This window comes from Geotrypetes seraphini, chromosome 4 (assembly GCF_902459505.1).
Source record: "Geotrypetes seraphini chromosome 4, aGeoSer1.1, whole genome shotgun sequence".
NCBI lineage: Eukaryota > Metazoa > Chordata > Amphibia > Gymnophiona > Dermophiidae > Geotrypetes > Geotrypetes seraphini.
Window position 1 is genome coordinate 106,064,462 of NC_047087.1, and position 27,130 is coordinate 106,091,591.

Here is a 27,130-nt window from a genome sequence, read left to right on the forward strand (position 1 = left end):
CCAGTTTGAAGAGGTGGTGGCGACCCTGTCCCAATTACGCCTTCAACTGATGCAATCCTCCTACGATGCCTTTGAGCTCTCGGCTCGAGCTGCGGCATGTTCGGTTGCCATGCGTCTTCTGGCATGGCTTCGAACTAGAGAATGACACGGTGACGGTTTACCCGCGGCCACCGCATTTAAGCCGCGGGTCACCGCCGAAAACGGGGAAGAAAACTAGCAGTCGCTGCGGTGACGGGGACAAGGCCATTCACCGACCGCGGAAACGGTGAACAGGTTTGTCCCCGCGGGCCAATGTACCCCCTTCTAGGAACCGCTATTTACCTGTGTTTCACCGCTCCTCGCTCGTCTGGCCAGCAGGCCTGCCTCCGTCCAAATGAGGCGGGCCCGCCCCTCCCCTCCCCTGCCTCCCAATGGCCTCCCCTAAGATCGCCGGCAGGAGGGTACCCAACCCCTCCTGCTGGACCCCCCCCCCAACGAACCCTCCCACCCCGGAACCCCCTTAGTCTTACTTTTCAAGTTGGACCGGACAGCTCCTCGCTCGTCTGGCCAGCAGGCCTGCCTCCGTCCAAATGAGGCGGGCCCGCCCCTCCCCTCCCCTGCCTCCCAATGGCCTCCCCTAAGATCGCCGGCAGGAGGGTACCCAACCCCTCCTGCTGGACCCCCCCTCAACGAACCCTCCCACCCCGGAACCCCCTTAGTCTTACTTTTCAAGTTGGACCGGACAGCTCCTCGCTCGTCTGGCCAGCAGGCCTGCCTCCGTCCAAATGAGGCGGGCCCGCCCCTCCCCTCCCCTGCCTAACCCACAGGATCCTAGGGCCTGATTGGCCCAAGCACCTAAGGCCCCTCCTATAGCGGGAGTGGCTTTAGGTGCCTAGACCAATCAGGCCCTAGGATCCTGTGGGTTGGGCAGGGTAGGGGCGGGCCCGCCTCATTTGGACGGAGGCAGGCCTGCTGGCCAGACGAGCGAGGAGCTGTCCGGTCCAACTTGAAAAGTAAGACTAAGGGGGTTCCGGGGTGGGAGGGTTCGTTGGGGGGGGGTCCAGCAGGAGGGGTTGGGTACCCTCCTGCCGGCGATCTTAGGGGAGGCCATTGGGAGGCAGGGGAGGGGAGGGTAGGGGCGGGCCCGCCTCATTTGGACGGAGGCAGGCCTGCTGGCCAGACGAGCGAGGAGCTGTCCGGTCCAACTTGAAAAGTAAGACTAAGGGGGTTCCGGGGTGGGAGGGTTCGTTGGGGGGGGTCCAGCAGGAGGGGTTGGGTACCCTCCTGCCGGCGATCTTAGGGGAGGCCATTGGGAGGACCGGCAGGAGGGGTTGGGTACCCTTCTGCTGCGATTGTCGGGAGGGCCGTTGGGGGGGTCTATATGAGGGGTTGGGTGCCCTCCTGCCGTGATCGCTGGGAGGAGGGGAGACTTGCAGCCGTAGCAGCATTTAAAGTACATGTCGTGTTTGTTTTTGCATTGCTAGCCCCAGGGGTGGTGGAAGATTAGTGATTGAAAAACTGTATGAAAAATAACTATTTTAAATTTAGTGATCAAAATGTGTCAGTTTTGAGAATTTTTATTAATTAATTTTTTCTCTGCGTGTTTTGTTTTTGTATAGTTATTAACTAATATTTAACTAAGTTTTAAAGTTTTAAAGAATGTTTCCTTTATACGTAAATAAAGAAAAGTGAATGGGATTGCAGTGGCGGTGACGGGGCGGTGAATGGGATGGCAGTGGCGGTGACGGGGCGGTGAAGAGGATGGTGAGACGGGGACGGGGCGGTGACGGGGTTGGTGAGATGGGGACGGGGCGGTGACGGGGATGGTGAGACGGGGACGGGGCGGTGACGGGGACCAATTTTTTCACCGTGTCATTCTCTACTTCGAACCATCGATATGGATCCGAACCTCCAAGACAGACTTGCAAATGTACCTTGTGCAGGAGCGGATCTTTTTGATGAGTCCATCGAAACTGTTACTAAAAAGCTGTCGGACCATGAAAAGTCTTTTCAGTCTATTCTACGTCCTAAACCGAAGCCTCAGCAGTCTCGTCCATCTAGACCGCCTCAAATTTACCAGCGGCGTTATCAACCAAGGCAGACTCCTCCTGCGAGACAGCCTGCGAAGAGACAGCCTCCGCAAAAGACTCAGCAGAAGCCTCAGATGCCGGCTGCACCCAAGGCTACTCAGCCTTTTTGACTCTCTTCCAGGGAGCATAACCGACGTTCTGTCTTCCCCTGTTTTTCCCATAGGGGGTCGTCTCCATCATTTTTGTCATCGATGGGAGTCAATCACCACAGACCTTTGGGTCCTTACCATCGTAAGAGAGGGATACTCTCTTCATTTCCAACGGGTCCCCCCGGACCACCCTCCAAGAGAGTATCCTTCCAACTTAACGCAGACCGCTCTTCTTCTCCGGGAGGCTCAGGCTTTGCTTCGGCTTCGGGCCGTCGAGCCGGTCCCGTTAGATCAGCAAAACCAAGGGTTTTACTCCAGGTATTTCCTAGTTCCGAAGAAGACGGGCGATCTGCGGCCCATTTTGGACCTTCGAGTCCTCAACAAGTTTTTGGTCAAGGAGCGGTTCTGTATGCTGACCCTTGCCTCTCTTTATCCCCTCCTCGAGCAGAACGATTGGTTATGCTCTCTGGACCTCAAGGAGGCCTACACTCACATCCCGATTCATCCGGCCTCCCGCAAGTTCCTCAGATTTCGGGTGGGACATCTACATCTGCAGTATCGAGTGCTTCCATTCGGCCTTTCCTCTTCGCCCAGAGTCTTCACGAAGTGTCTGGTGGTGGTGGCCGCTGCACTCCGGAACATGGGTCTCCAGGTGTTTCCATACCTCGACGACTGGCTCATCAAGGCCCCGTCGGCCCCAGAGGTCATTTCGGCGACCTTGACTACAATTTGTTTCCTGCAGCACTTGGGCTTCGAGATCAACTTTCCCAAGTCACATCTTCAGCCCACCCAGACTCTCCCCTTCATCGGGGCGGTCCTGGATACCATTCAACTTCGAGCGTTCCTTCCTCCTCAGCGCCTGGATGCTCTTCTTCTACTCTGCCAATCGGTGCTTAGGGAGTTAGGTGATGTCCTGGCAGAACCGTTAGCCGTACTATTCAATCTCTCACTGAGTACAGGGACAGTCCCCTTGGACTGGAAAACAGCTAACGTCGTTCCTCTACACAAAAAGGGTTGCAAGACAGAGGCTGCAAATTACAGACCGGTGAGTCTGACATCAATAGTATGCAAAATCATGGAAACACTGATCAAACGCCAGTTGGACACGGTCTTGAACGAAGGGAATCTACGGGACCCCAATCAACATGGATTCACCAAGGGTAGGTCCTGCCAATCAAACCTCATCAGCTTCTTTGACTGGGTAACAAAAAGACTGGATGAAGGAGATTCACTGGACATAGTGTACCTGGACTTCAGTAAAGCTTTTGACAGCGTCCCACACCGCAGACTGTTAAACAAGATGAAATCAATGGGGTTGGGAGAGACTCTGACGGCATGGGTCAGAGATTGGCTGAGTGGCAGACGTCAGAGGGTGATGGTTAACGGTACTTTCTCTGGGACATCGGAGGTGACCAGCGGGGTGCCTCAGGGCTCGGTCTTGGGTCCGCTCCTCTTCAACATATTCATAGGAGATCTGACTCAAGGGCTTCAAGGTAAAGTAACATTATTCGCCGACGACGCCAAACTATGTAATATGGTAAGCGAGGACAATTTACAAGATAGTATGGCGCAGGACCTGCGCACATTGGAATGCTGGTCCTCAACCTGGCAGCTGGGCTTCAATGCTGGAAAATGTAAGGTCATGCACCTAGGTAACAGAAACCCGTGCAGAACTTATATCTTGAACGGGGAGACTTTGACCAGGACTTCAGCGGAACGAGATTTGGGAGTAATCATTAGTGCAGACATGAAATCTGCCAATCAGGTGGAGAAGGCTTCCTCAAAGGCAAGGCAGATGCTGGGTTGCATCCGTAGAAGTTTTGTCAGCAGAAAGCCTGCTGTCATTATGCCATTGTACAGGGCCATGGTGAGACCTCATCTGGAATACTGCGTGCAATTCTGGAAGCCACACTACCGCAAAGACGTGCAGAGGGTCGAGTCGGTCCAAAGAATGGCCACCAGAATGGTCTCAGGGCTTAAAGGTCTCCCGTACGAAGCAAGACTAGACAATTTGCAGCTCTACACTCTAGAGGAGCGCAGGGAGAGGGGAGACATGATTGAGACGTTTAAATACGTCACCGGACGTATAGAAGTGGAAGATGACATCTTCCTTCTTAGAGGCCCCTCAACCACAAGAGGGCACCCGCTCAAACTCAGGGGCGGAAAATTTCACGGCGACACCAGGAAGTATTTCTTCACGGAGCGAGTGATTGATCGGTGGAACGGGCTTCCAGTGCAGGTGATCGAGGCAAGCAGCGTGCCAGATTTTAAGAATAAATGGGACGCCCATGTGGGATCCCTAAGAGGGTCAGGGCAAAACACTAGCAAATCTTAAGGGGAGGGTCTATAGTGGGCAGACTTGATGGGCCTTGGCCCTTTTCTGCCGTCATCTTTCTATGTTTCTATGTTTCTCGCCCGTCCATCTCAGCGAGACACATGATGGTCCTCTTGGGTCACATGGCATCCACAGTTCATGTGACGCCTTTTGCCAGACTACATCTCAGAATTCCTCAATGGACCTTGGCATCTCAGTGGACTCAGGTGTCCGACCCGTTGTCCCGCCACATTGTAGTCACTCCTGCTCTACGGCAGTCTCTTCTCTGGTGGATGACCTCTTCGAATCTATCCAGAGGTTTGCTGTTTCACTCTCCTCCCCACCAGAAAGTTCTCACGACCGATTCATCGAACTATGCATGGGGAGCTCATCTGGATGGTCTTCGCACTCAGGGGTTCTGGACCAGTGCGGAACGACTCCATCAAATCAATCTTCTGGAGCTCAGAGCCATCTTCAATGCTCTTCAGGCTTTCCAACATCTGCTTCACGACATGGTGGTCCTGATTCGCACCGACAATCAGGTCGCCATGTACTATGTAAACAAGCAAGGGGGCACGGGCTCGGCCTCCCTCTGCCAGGAAGCTCTTCGAGTCTGGGATTGGGCGGTCCGCCACAACACCTTCCTCAGGGCTGTCTACATTCAGGGGAAGGACAATGTCTTGGCAGACAAATTGAGTCGTCTTCTCCAACCTCACGAATGGACGCTCAATTCCAAACCCCTTCATCAGATATTTGCACAGTGGGGGACACCTCAGATAGACCTCTTTGCAGCCCCCCACAACTTCAAGCTGCCTCAGTTTTGCTCCAGGATCTACACTCCTCTCCGCCTCGAGGCAGACGCTTTTCTGCTGGGTTGGGGGAATCGCTTCCTATATGCGTTTCCTCCTTTTCCTCTTATTCAGAAGACTCTGGTCAAGTTGAGATCAGACCATGCCACCATGATTCTAATTGCTCCTCGGTGGCCCAGACAACCTTGGTTCTCCCTTCTACTTCAACTCAGCAGCAGGGAGCCCATACTTCTTCCAGTGTTTCCTTCACTACTCACTCAACATCAAGGTTCACTACTTCATCCCAATCTGCAGTCCCTCCACCTGACAGCTTGGTTCCTTTCAACATAACTCCTCACCAGTTTTCTCAAGCAGTGAGGGAGGTCTTGGAGGCTTCCAGGAAGCCTGCTACTCGACAATGCTACTCCCAAAAATGGACTAGATTCTCTTCCTGGTGTATTTCCAATGCCACGGAACCTCAGCGAGCTTCCCTTTCTTCTGTATTGGACTACCTTCTACACCTATCTCAGTCTGGTCTCAAGTCTACCTCCATACGAGTCCACCTGAGTGCTATTGCGGCTTTCCATCAGCCTCTCCAGGGGAAACCTTTGTCTGCTCATCCTGTGGTTTCCAAATTTATGAAAGGGCTTTTCCATGTCAACCCTCCTATCAAACCTCCTCCTGTGGTTTGGGATCTCAATGTTGTCCTGTCTCATCTCATGAAGCCTCCGTTTGAACCTCTCAACAAGGCTCCACTTAAGTATCTCACCTGGAAGGTGGTTTTTCTGGTGGCCCTCACGTCTGCTCGCCGCGTCAGTGAGCTTCAGGCCCTAGTGGCGGATCCACCGTTCACTGTATTCCATCATGACAAGGTGGTTCTTCGTACTCATCCGAAATTCCTGCCTAAAGTGGTCTCTGAATTTCACATCAACCAATCCATCGTGCTTCCAGTGTTCTTTCCAAAGCCTCATTCTCATCCTGGGGAAGCTGCTTTGCACACTCTGGATTGTAAACGTGCTTTAGCTTTCTACTTGGATCGCACAAAGCCTCACAGAACTGCTCCTCAACTTTTCGTCTCCTTTGATCCAAACAAGTTGGGACGACCTGTATCGAAGCGTACCATCTCTAACTGGATGGCGGCTTGTATCTCTTCCTGCTATGCCCAGGCTGGATTATCCCTTCCCTGTAAGGTCACAGCCCATAAGGTCAGAGCAATGGCAGCCTCTGTAGCCTTCCTCAGATCGACACCGATTGAGGAGATTTGTAAGGCTGCCACTTGGTCCTCGGTTCATACATTCACCTCTCATTATTGTCTGGACACTTTTTCCAGACGGGATGGACAGTTTGGCCACACAGTGTTACAAAATTTATTCTCTTGAAATTGCCAACTCTCCCACCATCCCATTGGGGTTAGCTTGGAGGTCACCCACTAGTGAGAATACCTGCCTGCTTGTCCTGGGATAAAGCAATGTTACTTACCGTAACAGTTGTTATCCAGGGACAGCAGGCAGCTATTCTCACGTCCCACCCACCTCCCCTGGGTTGGCTTCTCAGGCTAGCTACCTGAACTGAGGAGACACGCCCGGTACATCGGGCGGGAAGGCACTGGCGCATGCGCGGTGCGGGCATCTCGAAACTTCTAAGTTTCTTCAAGCAAGACATGCTTTCAAGATGTCCGTGTCGGGGCTCTGTCGGATGACATCACCCACTAGTGAGAATAGCTGCCTGCTGTCCCTGGATAACAACTGTTACGGTAAGTAACATTGCTATCTGGCCAGGTCTAAAGCTGTCCAAATGGCAGTCAGAGGGGCCAAGCTTCGTATAGAAGAGAATCTAGCAAAGGACATTAAGAAGGGGGATAAATCCTTCTTTAGGTACATCAGTGATAGAAAAAGAAACACAGATGGGATAGTACGCCTCAGGAAAGCAGACGGGAATTATGCAGAATCGGATTCCGATAAAGCCGAATTACTAAATGAATACTTCTGCTCAGTCTTTACCTGTGAGGCATCAGGGCCCGGTCCACAGCTGCAAACAAAGCAAAGCTCGGAAGACCCATTTTGGAATTTCGAGTTTACACCCAGCAGCGTCTACTGTGAACTACCAAGATTCAAAGTGAACAAAGCCATGGGGCCGGACAATATACAACCCAGGGTGCTTAGAGAGTTGTGTGATATCCTGGCAGAGCTGTTATCTGTGCTCTTCAATCTTTCCTTGAGTACAGGAAGAGTCCCCTTGGACTGGAAAACAGCTAATGTCATCCCACTCCACAAAAAGAGCTGCAGGACAGAGGCTGCGAATTACAGGCCAGTGAGTCTCACCTCCATAGTGAGTTGTTCTGCCACTAATTTCATACAGGTGGAATGATCAGTAACACTCAGGAAAGCACCCAGACAATATAAAGCATAAACAATAACACTTTATTATACACATATAAGAATTAAATATAAATTATCCTCACCTTGACCCCAGACCCCATCCTCACTATTGGGAACCCCTACAATAGATAGATGGAAAGACCAAAGGACTGTCCCGTGAGACGTGGCCAACCGTCATGGATTCTGGATTCTAGGAGCAGAATTCCGTCCTTATAAGCTGCTGAGTTAAACAGCTGGTCCTGCAGTAACAGCGTCCTTTGATTCAGGCACACTCCAGGTCGGTCCCTTTGAAGTTGTTTGGGCAACATTCAGGTCAAAGAGGTCAAAATGTCAGATAAACAGACTTGTGGATTCATGTCGGTAGCATGCTGAATTTCAGTTACCCCCCTGGCCAGTTCCTTTGTTTGGATAACATTCAGGTCCCATCTGGTGTTAATGAGGTGTTGCAGGGACTGGTCTTGCTCTTTTGTTCTCTGTTTTGATAACACCCAGGTCTGTCCTTACTGATGTTATTTGAGCGGCAAGGAGGTCAAATAGGTCAGGATCTATTGTCTCTTTGATGCTATCAAGAAGGTGTTACAGAGGCCATCTGTCTTTACTATCCTTTTGGTGTGGTCAAGGTAACACTAAGGTCAGGAGTTCAGGTAAGCAGACTTTAGGATACATATCATTAATATTCTGAACATGTCAGTAAGTAATATGCTGAACATGTCAGTAATATGCTGAGGTCACGTATTATACTGAGTCCATTTACCCCCTGGGCATAAGGGCATAACATTCCACCCTTGGATCCTTAAGTCTGCTCTCATAAAAAGTCCTCCTAATAAAGGGAGAGGGTGTCTGTTTGTATACACAATCGTTTGTATAACATAAGGATATCTAAACAAAATTATAGAGTAAACACCTTTTATGCCATATCACTGCCTCTAGTAATAGCCTCCCACTCATGGAGTGCAGTGGTAGCTTCAATATGATCTGCCACAGAATGCAAGTTATTATTTCAAAATTCAGTTGCTCACTGCAACACATTAACATTCTGTAAACATACTGAAAAGGGAGCTTGACTAGCAGGAAGCACAAGTTCAACAGTACTAAAGACACATTGTTTCATTTCAAAATTTACACCATTTTCTATCTAAGGGTACAGAATGTGATGTGGTTTTTAAATCAATGCGATAAAGTTAATTCTTTGTGATATCATTAACGACATGTAACATTAACTGATCATATCGTAGCGTTAGTTCATAATTATGTACAGTATTTGTCACCCATTCACCTTCCCTTCTAAATACATCTGCTACTCTGGAGTCAAAATATGCTTCTTTGCCAGCCAGTATTTCAGAAACAATAGTATCTATTCTACTTTTAAGCAAAGGTAAAATGGGAAAATTAATTTTCCCTTCATAATTTATTTCCTTATGTGCTAAACCTGGTGTTCTTGCATTCCCTAATATTTCTTGCTAATTAGGCCTTTCACTTGAAAGTATCACGTATTGGGAATCATGAAAATTAATAATCTTATTAATATTATATTTGTGCTCTTACTCATGGCATACATTTAGGGTAGCTTCATATTCACCATCGATCACCGCAGTTATCTGGTATCCCGTTTTTCTTAGCATCTTTGGTTAGGGTCTGGCTATGCTCCGGTTTCAATAGGCTTGCTATGCCACTCACATGCCTTCACTCATGTAATTTTCAGGCACCACCTCCAGAGACCAGCCCTAATGTGAAGTGGCAGGATATGGGCTCACTTCTATTCCCCAGTTGGTGCCACATAACAGCCTCATGGCACGGCACTGTATGTCTGGTTGCGTCTTCATCTTCTCGCTCTGGTGAAATTTTCTCTTAACCCAGCATGTTAGCCAAATTATCAGAATGAGAGAGCAGAGCTGACCAATTTTATCACAAAAGGATGAAAGTCTATATGTAATAACATTTCCCAGTACGTGATTTTTCAAGGAAAATATTTCCTCATGATTGTTTATCTTCAATGCTTTAATTACATTAAACCCCCCTAGTGGTAAAAGAGAGTATAAGAGAAAAAGGAGAAAAACCACTTTATGTACAGAAGGTGATAACATGTGACACAATACTTGTGTGTAAGGTAGTATTTGTGTGAGATAAGAGAAACAACACTAATGCACTTAAAGGTATTCTGTAGGACATTCAGAAAATACACCTTTTTATGTTCTGGACATAATTATTATGTCATTTAAGAGAGACCATACACACGTACAGAATGTGATAACATTTGACACAATACTTGTGTGTAAGGTAGTCTTTGTGTGAGATAAGAGAAACAACACTAATGTACTTAAAGGTATTCTGTAGGACATTCTGAAAATATACCTTTTTATGTTCAGGACATAATTATTATGTCATTTAAGAGAGACCATACACACGTACAGAATGTGATAACAAAATAACTTATGTCAGAGATGTGCACTGCACTGTTTATACCTGGTAAGTTAAATAAAGAGAGACCATTTTTTTAAATTTTATTTAGCAAATATCAAATACCAATGAACACCATTTTACCAGGTATAAAGCTTTCTAATTATTTCTCTTCAGATATCCTTTTATAATATAACCCCTAACTAAATTATCATTGGGCTGTATAGAAACATAGAAACATAGTAAGATGACGGCAGAAAAGGGCCAAGGCCCATCAAGTCTGCCCACTCTATAGACCCTTTGCCCTGACCCCCGTAGGGATCCCACATGGGCGTCCCCTTTATTCCCAAAATCTGGCACGCTGATGGCCTCTATTACCTGTGAGCCATAGCATAAAATCATTGTGAGCATGGTTTTCATAAGATACTTTCTGGTATGTGGGGGAATCTTTTTTGGAAAGGGATATGGTACCATTTGGACTAATAGAAGGGGTGGAATAAACTCTGGAAATGGCCAATGTGCAATGTTAGGGTACCCCATAAGCTAGAACAGACAACACATAACAGAAACAGACAAACACAGAGCTCCGGCATGCTTTCTTCCATCAGTAATGATTCAGGGTTGAATTTAATCTGTAAATAAGCACACTATTAATCAAAAGAGTCACAAACAAATGTGGTATCCATTGGATTCCCACTATCAGGTCACATTGCTGGAAGTATTTTAAATGTGGCACAGTGAAATTGGTTCTCCGGACCATGTCTTAGATAATAAGCTTCTAAAAAAAAGAGAGATAGAAATTTAAGTTAATTGCTCTATATAGTTTTATTGGTCTTCTTTTCTATTTTCTTCCATTTCAAAGCTCTGTCACACAATCGTAAGAGAATGCACGCAGGGAATTTTTAATCTATAAAATATACAAGAGAGGTTTACGTGCATGTACAGTGGTTCACAATATTAGTGTTTTAGGTAAAAGACACTTTTGCAAAATTACTTGGAGTGCAACTTCCTTATACTATCTAACAAAACTTTATACATTATAAAGGTCACTTAGCAATATTTCTACAGTTTAGCTTTCTCTATCACCTCTCGGCATCTGTAAGTATTTTTTGTGGTAGTCTGGTATATGTATATTGCCTCCCTTGCCAAGTGGATGTAAATGGTTCTGGACATTGTTCCACTATAGGAATAGTATAATTTTTGTGACGATCAGTACTACTATTGGTTTCTCCATCACTACTGATCTCATAGGAATGTCTGGCAATTTACCAAAACTATAGATTCCATCGGAAAGCTGTCATGTTAACCCTTTTTGGATATCTGGCAAGGAATCCCATAGATTAATCCTGTCATGTTAACCCTTTTTGGATATCTGGCAAGGAATCCCATAGATTAATCCCAAAGTGGTAATTGTCCAATTTTAAAATTTGTAAAAATTATTATTATTTTTTTTTTCTGTTTGGTATAATTTTCCCCCCAATCCTGATATTTATATTCCTACACCCCAGTGTCCACTACAGCTTGTACCTTTTGCTCCCCAGATTTCTACTAGATATTTATCTCTACCTGCGGACGCTGTTCTAATTTGGTCCAGGCAAACACTGAGACTCGGCATTCACATTATTGATCCTCCCAACACTTCCACCCTTTTAAATCAGGATAAAGAATGGAAGCAATTTCCTCAGGGGGGCCGTTGGCACCAAAATATCCTCCCTCTCTCCTTTGTTCTCTACTTTTGTACATTCCCCATAATGTCCCTGTATCTTCTCCATCTATTTCTTCCCTCTTTACACCATCTTTTATTAATGCCAAAAACATATTCCTCCGAGACACCCGCTTAGCCCTGTTTGAATTGGATTGTCCTGTTCTCTTTTTATCAAAAGTATTTTGAGGTCCCCAGTCCCCCCGATCTCCTAACTGTCGGACCGCTTCTAAGGCTTCCAAAATAGTCCTGTCTATTTGATTGATCAACAAAGTTATTTTTACCTGTGCGTGACCTATTACTAAGGCTGCCTTCATAGACTCCTCCTTAATTCTCATTTGAGCATCTTTTAATGTATACCAAATCTTATCATTTGAGGGCCAATCAGATTCAAGTGGATATCGCCTCGTGACACCCCTACTAATTATCTCTAATAAAGACCATTGGGCATTTTTTGCAGGATAAGGATCCTCCCATAACGCATTTTGTACTGCTATTTCTTGACTAATTTGAACAAATTTAGGGGCATCTGTGGCATCCCACATAATCCCTGCTGCGCCCATCTCCTGTACCCGAATTACCCATGGTATTAGTGGTTCCCCAGGCTGCTGTGTAAAGCGTGCCATCGTATCCATGACTTCTTGCTGAGTAAAGTCTTCCCTAACATCATTTTTAGTTAGATTTTCTCCTGTCTGTAAATTTCCCTGTAATCTTCGTCTCCTCACTGGCTTTGCTTCTGAACTTTCTGCCTGCTTTCCTTCAATACATATATCCTCCTCACTGTTATTAGCATTTGAATCACAAATTTCCCCATCCCATTTGTTTGGATTCCAATTATCCGGCAGATGATAATTTAAGATTTTAACTTTTCTGTAACTCACTTTCCGCCTCTGTTTTTTGTATTTATATCGTGCATATCGCACGGCCTTACCTATTAACAACTTATTCTGACATTGCAGCATTCCAAAGGCATGCAGTTGATTACACCTATTCTTTTCCAGCTCTCCTGATTTCAATTGTAATTCCTGTTTAGCTTCATGCAAATTCCTCCAGTCTGACAAAATCATCCTTCCTTGTCTAGAAATTACTTCTTGCTCTTCTCCTTTTGAGATTTTCACCTTTTGTAAGGAGGCACATAATTCATGTGGATCCCCACTTCCAAAAGTACAGGATTCACACAATCCTGCTTCTACAGACCACTCAGTGGTCATTAATTTTCCCATAATTTCATTCCCATTTGGAATGGAGGAATTGGGAGCCTGCTCCTCCACCCCTTGTTTTCTAGGTAACTTTCCTGACCACATGATTACCCCACTTCTGGTACCAATTTTTTCTGCCACTAATTTCATACAGGTGGAATGATCAGTAACACTCAGGAAAGCACCCAGACAATATAAAGCATAAACAATAACACTTTATTATACACATATAAGAATTAAATATAAATTATCCTCACCTTGACCCCAGACCCCATCCTCACTATTGGGAACCCCTACAATAGATAGATGGAAAGACCAAAGGACTGTCCCGTGAGACGTGGCCAACCGTCATGGATTCTGGATTCTAGGAGCAGAATTCCGTCCTTATAAGCTGCTGAGTTAAACAGCTGGTCCTGCAGTAACAGCGTCCTTTGATTCAGGCACACTCCAGGTCGGTCCCTTTGAAGTTGTTTGGGCAACATTCAGGTCAAAGAGGTCAAAATGTCAGATAAACAGACTTGTGGATTCATGTCGGTAGCATGCTGAATTTCAGTTACCCCCCTGGCCAGTTCCTTTGTTTGGATAACATTCAGGTCCCATCTGGCGTTAATGAGGTGTTGCAGGGACTGGTCTTGCTCTTTTGTTCTCTGTTTTGATAACACCCAGGTCTGTCCTTACTGATGTTATTTGAGCGGCAAGGAGGTCAAATAGGTCAGGATCTATTGTCTCTTTGATGCTATCAAGAAGGTGTTACAGAGGCCATCTGTCTTTACTATCCTTTTGGTGTGGTCAAGGTAACACTAAGGTCAGGAGTTCAGGTAAGCAGACTTTAGGATACATATCATTAATATTCTGAACATGTCAGTAAGTAATATGCTGAACATGTCAGTAATATGCTGAGGTCACGTATTATACTGAGTCCATTTACCCCCTGGGCATAAGGGCATAACATGAGTAAACTCATGGAAGCACTAATTAAGCATAAATTAGATATGATCCTGGATGAGGAGACTCTACGGGATCCCCGCCAACATGGATTTATTGACTGGGTAACAAAGAAGCTGGATGTGGGGGAGTCCCTCGACGTCGTGTACTTAGACTTCAGTAAAGCTTTTGATAGCATCCCACACCGCAAATTATTGAGCAAGATGAAATCTATGGGTCTGGGAGAAACATTGATTGCATGGGCCAATGATTGGCTAAGCGGTAGACTTCAGAGAGTGGTGGTAAATGGTACCCCTTCCAAAACGTCGGAGGTGACCAGTGGAGTGTCGCAGGGCTTGGTCTTGGGTCCGATCCTTTTCAACATATTCGTAGGAGATCTGACTCAGGGGCTTCAAGGTAAAATCACATTATTCGCCGATGACGCCAAACTATGCAATATAGTAAGTAAGAGCACTTTGCCCGACAGTATGACGCAGGACCTACTTCTATTGGAACAGTGGCCCTCGACTTGGCAGCTAAGCTTCAATGCTAAAAAATGTATAGTCATTCACCTTGGCAGCAGAAATCCGTGCAGAACTTACACACTAAATGGTGAAACCTTGGCTAGGACTAAGGCAGAACGTGATTTGGGGGTGATCATTAGCGAAGACATGAAAACTGCCAATCAAGTGGAGAAGGCTTCATCGAAGGCAAGACAAATGATGGGTTGTATCCGTAGAAGTTTTGTCAGCCGGAAGCCCGAAGTCATAATGCCGTTGTACAGATCCATGGTGAGACCTCATCTGGAATATTGTGTACAATTCTGGAGACCACATTACCAAAAAGATGTGCTGAGAGTTGAGTCGGTACAACGAATGGCCACCAGGATGGTCTCGGGACTCAAAGATCTCCCGTATGAGGAAAGGCTGATTAAATTGCAGCTATACTCGCTCGAGGGACGTAGAGAGAGAGGAGACATGATAGAGATATTTAAATATATCACGGGCTGTATCGAGGTGGAAGATATCTTCTTTCTTAAAGGGCCCTCGGCCACAAGATGGCATCTGCTGAAAATCAGGAGTGGGAAATTTCATGGCGACACCAGGAAGTATTTCTTCACCGAAAGGGTGGTTGATCATTGGAATGAACTTCCGCTTCAGGTGATTGTGGCCAGCAGTGTGCCAGATTTTAAAAGGAAATGGGATACACACGTGGGTTCTCTAGGGAGGTAAAATCAAGGGGGGTAGGTCATTAGAGTGGGCAGACTTGTTGGGCTATGGCCCTTTTCTGCCGTCATCTTCTATGTTTCTACTGCTGGACGGGGGAGCAGGAAAGAGGTGCTAGGGGGAAGAAAAAGGAAAGGAGGCCTACTACTGGATGGGGGAGCAGGAAAGAGGTGCTAGGGGGAAGAAAAAGGAAGGGAGGCCTACTGCTGGATGAGGGAGCAGGAAAGAGGTGCTGATGGACAGGGGAAGAGACGGGGGGGGAGAGAAAAAGGAAGGGAGGCCTACTGCTGGACAGGGGGACAGGAAAGAGGTGCTGCTGGACAGGGGAGAGATTAAAAAAAGGGAGAAGGGCTGCTGCTGGATAAGGGGAGCAGTGAAGGAATGGTAGTGGACACAGGGAAGGTAAAAGGAAGGGAGAATGGGTGGACAGCCGAGGAAAAAGAAAGACAGAAATACAGAAGGAGAGAGAGAAAGAAATAAAGACAGACACACACACATATATTCTAGCACCCGTTAATGTAACGGGCTATAAGACTAGTGGGAAAATAACTGTAGTGTTTAGAATGTCTCATCTATTGGAAAAGAGCTTACCAGGGTAAGTACATAATCTCTTTTTTTCACCAACCAATCAGCTTTTTGATAATATAAGACTAAAGAACTGTTCATTTCTTTTTTTTTTTTCAAAATTCTTTATTAATTTTTAAATCTTTCAATAAGTGCAATATAAAATACAATCACTTGACATTTAAACATCACTTAATATTCCATCAAAAATTAATACAAATAAAATATCTCCTCTCCATATACCCTCAGTAGTATTTTAAACCTAAGAAAACATAACTTAACATATCCCACCCCGGACGTGTATTAATAAAGGGAAAAAACAATATTCATTCTATACAGTTTAAACTGTACATTTCTACATACTTTTCACTATTAAATCTGCAGGGAATGTGTGGAATTGTAAGTTAATTTATATTTGCAAGCTGCTTTGGCTCAAGTGGCATATAAATGATATAAATATTTCTAAAGCATAGGCAAAAATAGAATTCATCTTTTGATCATTTAAAATAATGATTTTTGAAATTCCTATGAGCATTGGAGCTAATACCACCATGGCCAGCAAGAAAAAAGCCTAACATGACTTCATAAAAGGGGGCCTATATTTGTAACAGTTTTACAGATTCTCTCACAGAATGGGTTTCAACTGAATCATGCTTTCCATGTGATATCATGATATTCAGCTAATATAGTCCAATAGAATCTAGTGTACAAGAGTGATTTCACAACACTCTTGCTAGCAATCCTGTTATCAATTAGAAAACTGCTTAAGGAAAATGATGATAAAAATAGGAAGCAGAATTAGTTGTCATACCTACTTTTGAAATGCACAGTACAGACTATAAAGTTCTCATTAAAGCTGCATATTAATGCCCCAGACCTTTTGTTGTGTGTATGTTTTATATTTTATGTTTTTACAGAAAGCAGAGAAAATACTTTCAGTCGTTCTCGAAGTTCTAGTGTATCCAGCATTGATAAAGAGACCAAGGAAGCTATTACAGCTCTGCACTTCGTGGAATCTTTTGCACAGAAGAATGATTCACTTATTTCACCATGCCTGTGGGTTGGAACAAGCCTTGGTATGGTGTTAATTGTTTCCCTTAACCTACCTTCCATAGAGGAGCAAAGGTACTCTGAACCCGTCATGGTGTCTCCCAGTGGTAAGACCTCTTTTTCTATAACCTAAATAAATTCTGTTGTATACAATATCTTGGTATAGGTGGAACTGCAGAGAACATGCATGGAGGGGGTAGTTACACTCTCAATGTTAGTGGCATAATTGCATCAGGGTTTCAATGAGATATTTGGGTATCTTGCATAGAGTGGTGTACTAGAGAATGACACGGTGGTGGTTACCCACGGCTAGCCGCGTTTAGTCGCGGGTAACTCGTCGAAACGGGGAACAAAAAATAGTGGCCTCTGCGGGACGGGGACAAGGCCATTCACCGCCCCGTGGAGCGGTGAATGGACTTGTCCCCGCAGTGAGGCAATCAAGATTGCACGGTCCCCGCCATCTCCCTCCCTCCACCTCACCTTTGAACTGAAGAGCAACCGCCGGTTGAATTTCTGCCGGTCCGCACGAAGAAAAAAAAAAAGCCTCTCCTTTTCTCCTGCTCTTATCGCCATGCTGCAGCTACTAAAGCCGACAGGAAGTCTTTCTGACGTCAATTCTGACGTCGGAGAGGACGTTCTGGGCCAGTCAATCGCTGCCTGGCTGGCCTAGAACGTCCTCTCCGACTTCAGAATTGAGTCGGAAAGAAGACTTCCGGCTTTAGCAGCTGCAGCATGACGGTAAGAGAACAGGAAAAGAAGGGAGGCTTTTTTTTTTTAGCAGCAGGGAGGCGGCAGGCTGGCTTTGGCTAGGGAGGGAGAAAGACAGGCAGGCAGGCAGGCTTCGGGGTGGGGGTGGAACAAAGTGTGGAAGGCAGTGAGAGGGACATAGGAAGGAGGCACTAGGGGCACTAAAGACATGGGAAGGAGGCACCGGGGGCACTAAAGACATGGGAAGGAGGCACTGGGGGCACTAAAGACAGGAAGGGGCACTAAAGACAGGAAGGGGCACTAGGGACATGGGAAGGAGGCACTGGGGCACTAAAGACATAGGAAGGAGGCACTGGGGGCACTAAAGACAGGAAGGGGCACTAAGGACATGGGAAGGAAGCACCGGGGGCACTAAAGACATGGGAAGGAGGCGCCGGGGGCACTAAAGACATTGGAAGGAGGCACCGGGGGCACTAAAGACATGGGAAGGAGGCACCGGGGGCACTAAGGACATAGGAAGGAAAGAGGGAGGGAATAGAAAGGGACAATTCTTGGGCCTGAGTGCAGAAAGAAAGAAAGGATACACAGACAGAAGGAAACGCAACCAGAGACTCATGAAATCAATCACCAGACAGCAAAGGTAGGAAAAATGATTTTATTTTCAATTTAGTGATCAAAATGTGTCAGTTTTGAGAATTTATATCTGCTGTCTATATTTTGCACTATATTTGTCTATTTTTCTATAGTTACTGAGGTGTCTGAGCTTGCGGAGATGGGGCGGAAACAGGGTTTTAAAATTTTAGTCCTAGTAGTTTGCCGGTCCACAAAATAATTATTTTATTTCTGATGGTCCACAGGTGTAAAAAGGTTGTAAAACACTGATGTAGAGTATGCCGGCTTTCTTTTTCGCCCAGCTGCATGCGTTCAAAAAGCCACGCTCGCGTTGATCAATCTTCTCCTCTCTTGCAACTTCCTGTTTCCGGTTGCGTCAGAGGAGAATATTGAACAAATGAGCACCCGCACATGCGGCTGGGCGAAAAAGAAAGCCGGCATACTCTACATCTAAGGTGAGATGGAGGGAGGGAGATGTCGGAACACTGCAGTCGGTCGGGTGTCTGCTGTTTTTGTATCACTGTCTGCCTGCGCTCATGTTCCAGATCCTCCTGCATTTTTAGTGTGCACAATTGACCTGATTCGAGCTATAGGTGAACATGGGGGACATGTCATTGAAAGGGAGGACAAGTTAATTGATTTATTTTATGTTCTGTTTTTACTACAGGGCAGAAGCACTGAAACAGATTCTCAGTGCAGTAGTAGTAATGGCAGAACTCTCTTCTGTCTTCATGGTGTTTCGCAGTACTGAGGCTTATATGGATGCTGCGGGGACGGTGATGGGGCGGTGAATGGGATGGCAGTGGCGGTGACGGGGCGGTGAAAGGGATGGCGGTGATGGTGACGGGGCGGTGAAGGGAACGGCGGTGACGGGGCGGTGCAGAGGATGGTGGGCCGGGGACGGTGCAGTGACGGGGACAGATTTTTTTCCCCGTGTCATTCTCTATGGTGTACAACAACTTTAGACTTCTAAGAGCCTGCATAGAGGAACTATGGTTAAAACCCAAAATTCAGTGAGCATAGGGAAACTCTTTGTTACTGGACAACGGAATCACTTATTTTGGTCACTTTGAGGATTATTATAAAACTTAGGACAGATATGAAGGGAGATGATAGGAAGAGAGTTGTGAAGGACGAGGTCAGAATAGAGTTTGGTGTTAGGTTTTACACTGGAGTTTATATGCTCATCTAACCAAACTAAGAAGATTAAATGAGCCACTTTGGTCTTTCCCTTCACCTTCTAGATTGTTAAAAGGTTTTCCTACCTACTGGTAATTATAAATAAATCATGGTTTGTAATTCAAATTATTATGAAAGTTAAAATGGATTTATATTTCTTGACTCTTGTATATGCAGATTAAAGATTGCTTATAAGATATGGAAATACTTGGATATTTCCATGGATAAAATAAAATCAGAATAAGAAATAGACCATCGGTACATTTATAAACCAAACTTTAGCCATGTTGTGGTGATTGGGGGATACCACTCTTCTGTAATACCGAGAATGAAGTTGAAAAGGATGCCCTTATACTAATCCCTATCTCCACCCCAATCACATAAGCACCTTCAAATATTGACCCCTTCAAAAAGATCTGGACTAACTCTGAGGGTAGGACTCAGGAAATATTCATGAACAATTCACCCCATTTTGATTTGGTGAATCCATTTATGGAGGAGATCAGGATCAGAATAAGTGTCAGTCTTGTTGTGATAGGTAACTCGGAACCTCACCGGGTAGAACAACCCGTATTGTGCGCCAAGATCCTTGAGCTCCTGGCGCAGGGCTAAGAAGGCCTTTCGTTTCGCAGCAGTAGACGGTGCTAGATCAGGAACAATGGTGATTTTACGGCCTTGATGCAGGATGGAAGCCTTTCCTTTAGCAGCCGTCAAGATCTGTAGGATAAGTTGGAAGCGAAGGACCTTGACGATGATAGGTCGTGGGTGTTTATTGCCCTGGAGTAGAGGGGGAGCGGTGAGCACGCTCTATTTCAAGCGCGGGTGCAAATTCGATCCCAAGAAATTTCGGGAGCCACGATGCCATGAAGGATAAGGTGTCGTTTCTTTCGGCCTCTTCGGGCATCCCGAGAACTCTCAAATTGCATCGCCGGCTGTGATTCGCCATATCCTCGAGATCGGTGGTGACCTTCAATATGGCTGCTGAATTGGCGCGAACAGCCGGCAGATCTTTTTCAACGGCTGATAGACGAAGGGTAAACTGTTCAAAAAGTTGTTGAGAAGTAGCAATTTGCAAAAGGATAGATTCTAATTCGATCCTCATATCCTTAGAAATATCAATGTGGGATTTCATCATGGTTTTCAAGTTCCGTAGTTTGGCTATAATTGAGTCGCCGTCAGCCTCGTGGTCTTCAGTGCCACCGGATTTTTCCGGGGACGGCGGTGCCGATTTAAGGCGTTTGGTGGCCGGCAAAGAATCCACTTTGGCTTTCTTTGTAGTCATCGTAGCAGTAAGAGGCAGAAGAATAAAGTCAGAGGAAACTACGTCCAGTTAAATCCACAGTCTTAGATCGATTTTTGTGAAAGGAAGTGGGAGCTCATGGCTCAAACTGCCATCCTACTTGAACACCAACCGGAAGTCTCAGGGATCACCATGTATTGAGCAGCCAAAGGTGATGTTGGTTCGAGACCCCCTTCATGTGTTACTAGAACTCGGGGTAATAGATCCAGTTCCTCCGGTATAAAGTTATTCCATTTACTTCATAGTGCCCAAGAAGGGGGGATTGGTCAGACCAGTGCTAGATTTCAAACAGCTCAATCAGTTTCTCAAAGACAGTCATTTCCATAGGGAAACTGTCAGATTGGTCATTACAGCGGTCCAACCGGGGTAGTTCCTTCCAGCACTCGATATTGCAGAAGATTGCTTACATATTCCCATATGGCCACAGCATCAGCGGTATCTTCACTTTGTGTCCTAGGACAGGGCTAACAGTTTCGGCAGATGCCATTTGGCCTAGCCACTGCTCCACCAACTTTTTCAAAGGTGATGGTAGTAGTGACAGTGTTTCATCGTAAAGAGGGGATGCAGATACATCCTTTCTTGGACGACCAGATGATTTGGTCATCTTCCAAACAGGACCGTATGACAGGGCTTTCATCGAGATCCAAGATGGCGCTGGATACCTGCTGACTGGAGGGACGCTGTGAGATTTATTCAGCTTCTTTCCTTAACCACTGTTCCTGCAATGCCGAAGAAAAGGGGTAGGAGTACTGCTGGAGCCTCGCGGTGCTCCAAAAATCCCCCTCTTGCTACTATTGAGCAATTTCTCCATCGTCTTCAGAGGGAGTCAGCTATGTTGGGGAGTCGCCCACTGGATCCATCAGCGTGTAGTGATGCCGACCCGGAAATCCTTGGGCTAGAAACTACTCTGAGCCCCGATCTAAGGAATCCTCCTCCCCCACCGCAGCGTGCTAGCTCACCACGTGAAGGGAATATGTCAGAGGCGGCAGCTCTCCCTGACCGACAGGCTGTATCATCTGGGAGCCAGCTTATAGATGCCTCGATGGACCTTTCAAGTCCAGAGGTAACATCTGCAGTAAAGACACTCTTGGGAAGAGAAACCAGCAGAAAGAAAACGGACAAGGTGAGCTGAGACAAACTTTACATGAAACTTCCGTATACTCTGTGAAACTGACTGAAGTCACCCTGGATTCTATCTGGGACCTGGTTTCCAAGCTAGGAGACTCCTTAACTAAATAGATTAAGAATGTGGAAAAAAAAAATTCTAAAGTTCAGAAACAAGAAATAGAAGAAAATCAACAAGAAATGTCCAATATGAATGTTAAAGTGGGAAATATTGAAAAAGAACTAACTGTGATTAAGCAAGTACACTCAACAATAATAAGACAATCAGATTATTAGAAGAAAATTGGAGACAATAAAAATAGTTACTGAGCCAATAATCTACGCTTGTGAACTTTCCTAAAGTTCCTTCTATAAGACCAAGGGAGATGATAAAAAAGTATTTTATTGAGATTTTGAATGTTCCTGAGGATTCTATACCCCCTTTTATGCAGGTATACTATCTACCCGGTAAAGTATTAGAACAGCAAGTGGATGATCAGAATCAGGATCAGCTGGAACTGCAGTTAGATTTGACTGCGATTTTGGAATCTTCTGATAAAGAATTGGCCATACCGGCAACTCTTTTATTATCTGTGGCATTATTGCCAGATAAAGAATGGATATTAAAAATGTTCTTTTCCCAGATGTTAGCAAGGAAACTCAAAATCGTAGACATCAATTTCTTTTATTGAAACCAGGTGTTACTCAGTTAGGTGGTGTATTCTTACGTTTTCCATGTAAATGTATTATAAGATAGCATGATAACAAATATGTGTTTTTTGAACCGGCCCAACTTACTAATTTCCTGATGCTGAAACGCCTGGAAAGGGAAGGAACACCACATTAGTTAACTGAAATTAAGCTCCTTGAACCAGTCATCAGATACCTTTATTTTCTACTTTGAGTATTTTTTCAGTTTTCCTTTATAGTCACTCAATGACTCTTGGATCAAAATGAAGACTTGAAATTGTTTGGGTATATTTGTTATGGCAAAAAGATTTGTTTTCCTCAAGTGTAATGTTAACACTCAATCTTTCTGTACAAAATGTTTAATTTTGTTAAAATGTAAAAATTCATAAATAAAAATATTTTTTAAAAAAGGACCGTTTGACAGTAACATAAATGGGTGATTTCTCTGCCTCAGTCTTCAAATTTCCAAAGAGCTTTCTTATTCCGTTCCAATCTTTGGAACATCTCGGAGTGTTGTTCGACACGAAGATGGGGAATGTGTTTCTTCCCAGAGACCAGGGCGACAAGTTACAGTCTCAGTACTATTCTTCAGTCACCCAGACCGCATGTATGGGATTATATATAGGTTCTAGGATCTGTGGTGGTGACTCGCTTTCATGTGAGAACGCTGCAGCAGTTGCTTCTGTTCCGAGAATTCCCGGTATCTCAAGGCTTCAATGGTAGTCTTTAGTGGTCTCCTCAAGCATCGCTCAGCATGAATTGGTGGCTCAGTGAGATCGATCTGTTCAAAGGTGTCTGGAGGTTTTTTGATTCTTGGAGTAGTTCTTCCTTCCAGACTCTATCTCGTATTCCATCTTTTTTGCATAAGGACATAACAAAGGGATTCCTGTATAATTTCTTCAGCTTCCAGTGGCAACTATTGCTTGATAGAGGGCCCAGGTATCTCACTTTTCACTTGCTCCTTAGCCTAATATAGTTTGGTTTTTGTAAGGAGTACAGCATTTTTTGTCCACCTGTTAAGAAGCACTGTCCGGACTGGAGTCTTAAGGAGTCTTAAGTTCTTGGGAGTTTACAATAGGCCCCATTTGAACCGTTCGGCAAAGGTGCTCGCATTAGCGAGAGCGCCTTTGTGAAGGGCCTCAAGAAAGGCTTTCAATTTCATTCTAACTTTAGTCTATCTTTCAACTCTCATCACCTAGCTAATTAACTAATTAACTTCTGTCTTTCCACTTTCTACAAACTTTCTCCAAACTTTCAACCAGGCAGACCTTCTACCTAGCCAACAAGCAACCAGACCTTTCACACAAACAACCAGACCTTTCACTCTAAACAAAGGGCAGACTTTCTACCAAACTTTCAACCATGCAGACCCTTCTACCTAGCCAACTAGCAACCAGGCCTTTCACACTATACAACAGGAAGACCTCACCAGTCACTCCATCCTCAAACCATTTAAATCAGACAGACCTTTCTTGCCCACCAATTAACAGGCAGCCTTAACTAATTAAAAAAAAAAAAAAACAACAACCCCCCAAAAAACAACTACTTACTACCTCTATCTATCTCTTTCCCTCAAACCTTAAACTATCTGATCAATAAATAACCAACTACCTTAACACCATCTGACAAAGAACTAACTAAAAATATATATATATATATATATATATATATATATATTAATTATATATATTTTTTTTGAAAATGGCAGGTAGAACAAGAAGCAATAAGCCTTCACTCAAGACAGGCAGTCCAGTCACCGAAGGGATCCAGGGGGTGTCCACGGTCCTCATGCAGGCGGAGGGGGAGCCAGGACAGAGTACAGAGGTCTCTGTTCAGACCGAGGCCATTCCCACAAAGATGATCACAGTCTCCACACAGACGGATACAACAGATCAGCTAGATGGCATCCTTTTGCTGGAACTGAGGAGCCTGAGAGAGGAGGTTCAGCGATTGAGAAGCATCCGAGACGAGGTCTTCATCGACGGAGTCATCCAGGAGCTGTCCCAGATCTCCGAACGGGAACCTGACAAGACCATCCTCGTTACGCCCAAAGCAACCAAACCTGCAACCTTGGGACCAATCATCGGAATTCAGGAAGAGGCTAGAGATGCTGATTCCTGGCAGCTGGTAACTTCCTCCACAGGCAAACGCAGAAGACCTTCCTCTCATTTTGTCTCTTTCTCTCACATACAGGGCAGCTCCGCATCAACCCCGCAAATCACCTTGAGGAACAGATTCCAGCAGCTACAGGAAGGACCTGACAACGAGGTACAGGAAGTTGTTCAGCAGACGGTTCCAGTTCCGGTGACAACAGGTCAGCCCCCCCCCCCTAGGAAGCGCAGAGTGGTGGTCTTTGGTGATTCGCTGCTGAGGTGCACCGAGGGACCAATCTGTAGACCAGATTTACAATCGAGAGAGGTTTACTGTTTGCCAGGGGCCAGGATCTGGAATGTAACCGCTTGCCTGGACAGACTCATCAAGCCCCAAGACCACTTCCCCATGCTTCTCATCCACGTCGGAACAAACGACACTGCCAGGAACACCCCGGAGAGCATACCTGAGGACTTTAGAGCCCTGGGTTAGAAGCTGAGAAGGATGGATGCGCAGGTGGTTTTCTCCTCAATCCTCCCAGTGAGGGGCAAGGATAGAGCCAGGGATGATCGCATCCAGAGGGCTAACGACTGGCTGCACGGATGGTACAAGGAGATGAACTTCAGGTTCCTGCACCATGGAGAGGCATTACAAGACTTCAGGGACCGGACAGGCTACACCTGACCAGAAGAGGAAAGAACGTCTTTGGATACCGACTAGCCAGCCTACTTCACAGGGCTTTAAACTAGGTAAGTTGGGGGAGGGTACAGGCGCAATTAACCTACCTGGTGAGCCAAGCTGCCAGTACTTTGTTGAGACTGAGGTAAGTAATCATTCCATTTCTGGGTTTGGGTCTGGAGTTGATACACACATTTCCGAATCTGGGGTAGGTTCACATTGTAATTCTGGGTCAGGGGAGAATGTACACATTTCTGAGTCTGGGGCAAGTTCACGCTGTAATTCTGGGTCTAGGAGGAGTACACACATAGCAAATTGCACTAAGGGAGTCAAAGTAGCTCAAGCGGGAATATCCCCACAGGAGCATAGCAAATATATAACATGGAGGGCTATGTACGTCAACGCCCACAGTTTGGGAAACAAAATTCTGGAATTAGAGACGGAAATGAGGAACGCTGACCTGGATGTGGTGGCGATATCCGAGACCTGGCTCACGGACTCCCACGGCTGGAACATGGTCATACCGGGTTACAACTTGCTTCGCCGTGACAGGGAGGGCAAAATGGGAGGAGGGGTAGCACTATATACCAAAGATGACATTAAAGTCTCCGGAATCACAGAGGTCAGGTACACAGGGGAATCCCTTTGGGTGAATTTGGCCAGGGAGAAGGACAAATGCCTGTATCTTGGTGTGGTATACAGACCCCCAAGACAACTGGATGACTTAGATATGGAATTAATCGGAGATATAGAGAATATCACCTTGCGTGGGGACACAGTATTGTTAGGTGACTTCAATATGCCTGATGTGGACTGGACCACACTTTCCTCTGCGACCAGCAGCAGCAGGAGGCTATTAGACTCTATTCAGGGAGCAAGACTCAGGCAACTGGTATTGGAGCCAACAAGGGATCGGGCAATACTGGACCTGATACTTACCAATGGAGAAAGTGTGACAGAGGTCTCGGTGGGCGACATGTTGGGCTCCAGTGACCACAACAAGGTATGGTTCAATCTAAGGAAAGGTTTTGCCAAATCTAACACATTAACCAAGGTCCTCAGCTTCAAGGACACCAACTTCGAGGGCATGGGGGATTTCATCCATCAGGTGCTGCTAAACCGAGCAGAAACAGATAATGTAGAAGTAATGTGGTCAACTCTGAAAGCTACCATACAAGAAGCAACCAACCGCTATATAAAATCAGTAAGTAAACGGCGAAGAAAAAATAAGCCACAGTGGTTTTCTGCAGAGATCTCAGACCTCATAAAAGAAAAGAAAAGAGCGTTCATCTCTTACAAACACTCAAGGAAGCAGGAATCTAGAGAAGACTATCTGACCAAGTCAAGAACCGTCAAAACAGCGGTCAGAGAGGCCAAACTCTGAATGGAGGAGAATCTAGCGAAGAACATCAAGAAGGGTGATAAATCCTTCTTCAGATATATTAGCGATAGAAACACAGGCGGGATAGTATGCCTTAGGAAATCAGACGGGAACTATGTAGAATCGGACTCCGAAAAAGCTAAACTTTTAAATGAATACTTCTGCTCAGTCTTCACCTGTGAGGCGCTGGGATCTGGCCCTCAGCTGCAGACAAGGGATAGCCCGGTGGACCCATTTCGTAATTTCGAGTTTACGCCCAGCACTGTCCACTGTGAACTGTCTAATCTCAAGGTTAACAAAGCAATGGGGCTAGACAACCTACACCCCAGGGTACTCAGGGAGCTTAGAGAAGTCTTGGCAGAACCACTATCCGCGCTCTTCAATCTCTCCCTTAGTACAGATAGAGTCCCGTTGGACTGGAAAACGGCTAACGTCATTCCACTCCACAAAAAAGGATGCAGAACGGAGGCTGCAAACTACAGACCGGTGAGTCTCACATCAATAGTGAGCAAGCTAATGGAGACTCTAATCAAACGCCAATTGGATACGATCCTGAACGAGAAGAATCTACGAGATACCCGTCAACACGGATTTACCAAGGGGAGGTCCTGCCAATCCAACCTAATCAGCTTCTTTGACTGGGTGACGGGGAAGCTGGATGTTGGAGAGTCCCTGGACATCGTATAC

General features: G+C 45.7%; 1 protein-coding gene across 6 annotated transcripts in view; it reads left to right on the forward strand.

The window, feature by feature from the left end:
* Positions 1–27,130, forward strand: part of STXBP5L (syntaxin binding protein 5 like) — an 815,959-nt gene that overhangs the window by 685,439 nt on the left and 103,390 nt on the right. For all 6 annotated transcript variants that reach the window (XR_004539193.1, XM_033941651.1, XM_033941652.1 and 3 more), the window contains one exon: positions 16,568–16,807. Coding sequence is in view for 5 of the 6 variants with exons in the window: in XM_033941651.1 (XP_033797542.1) it covers positions 16,568–16,807 (240 nt within the window). In the remaining variant the exon portion in view is untranslated. The remainder of the gene's footprint in view (positions 1–16,567; positions 16,808–27,130) is intronic.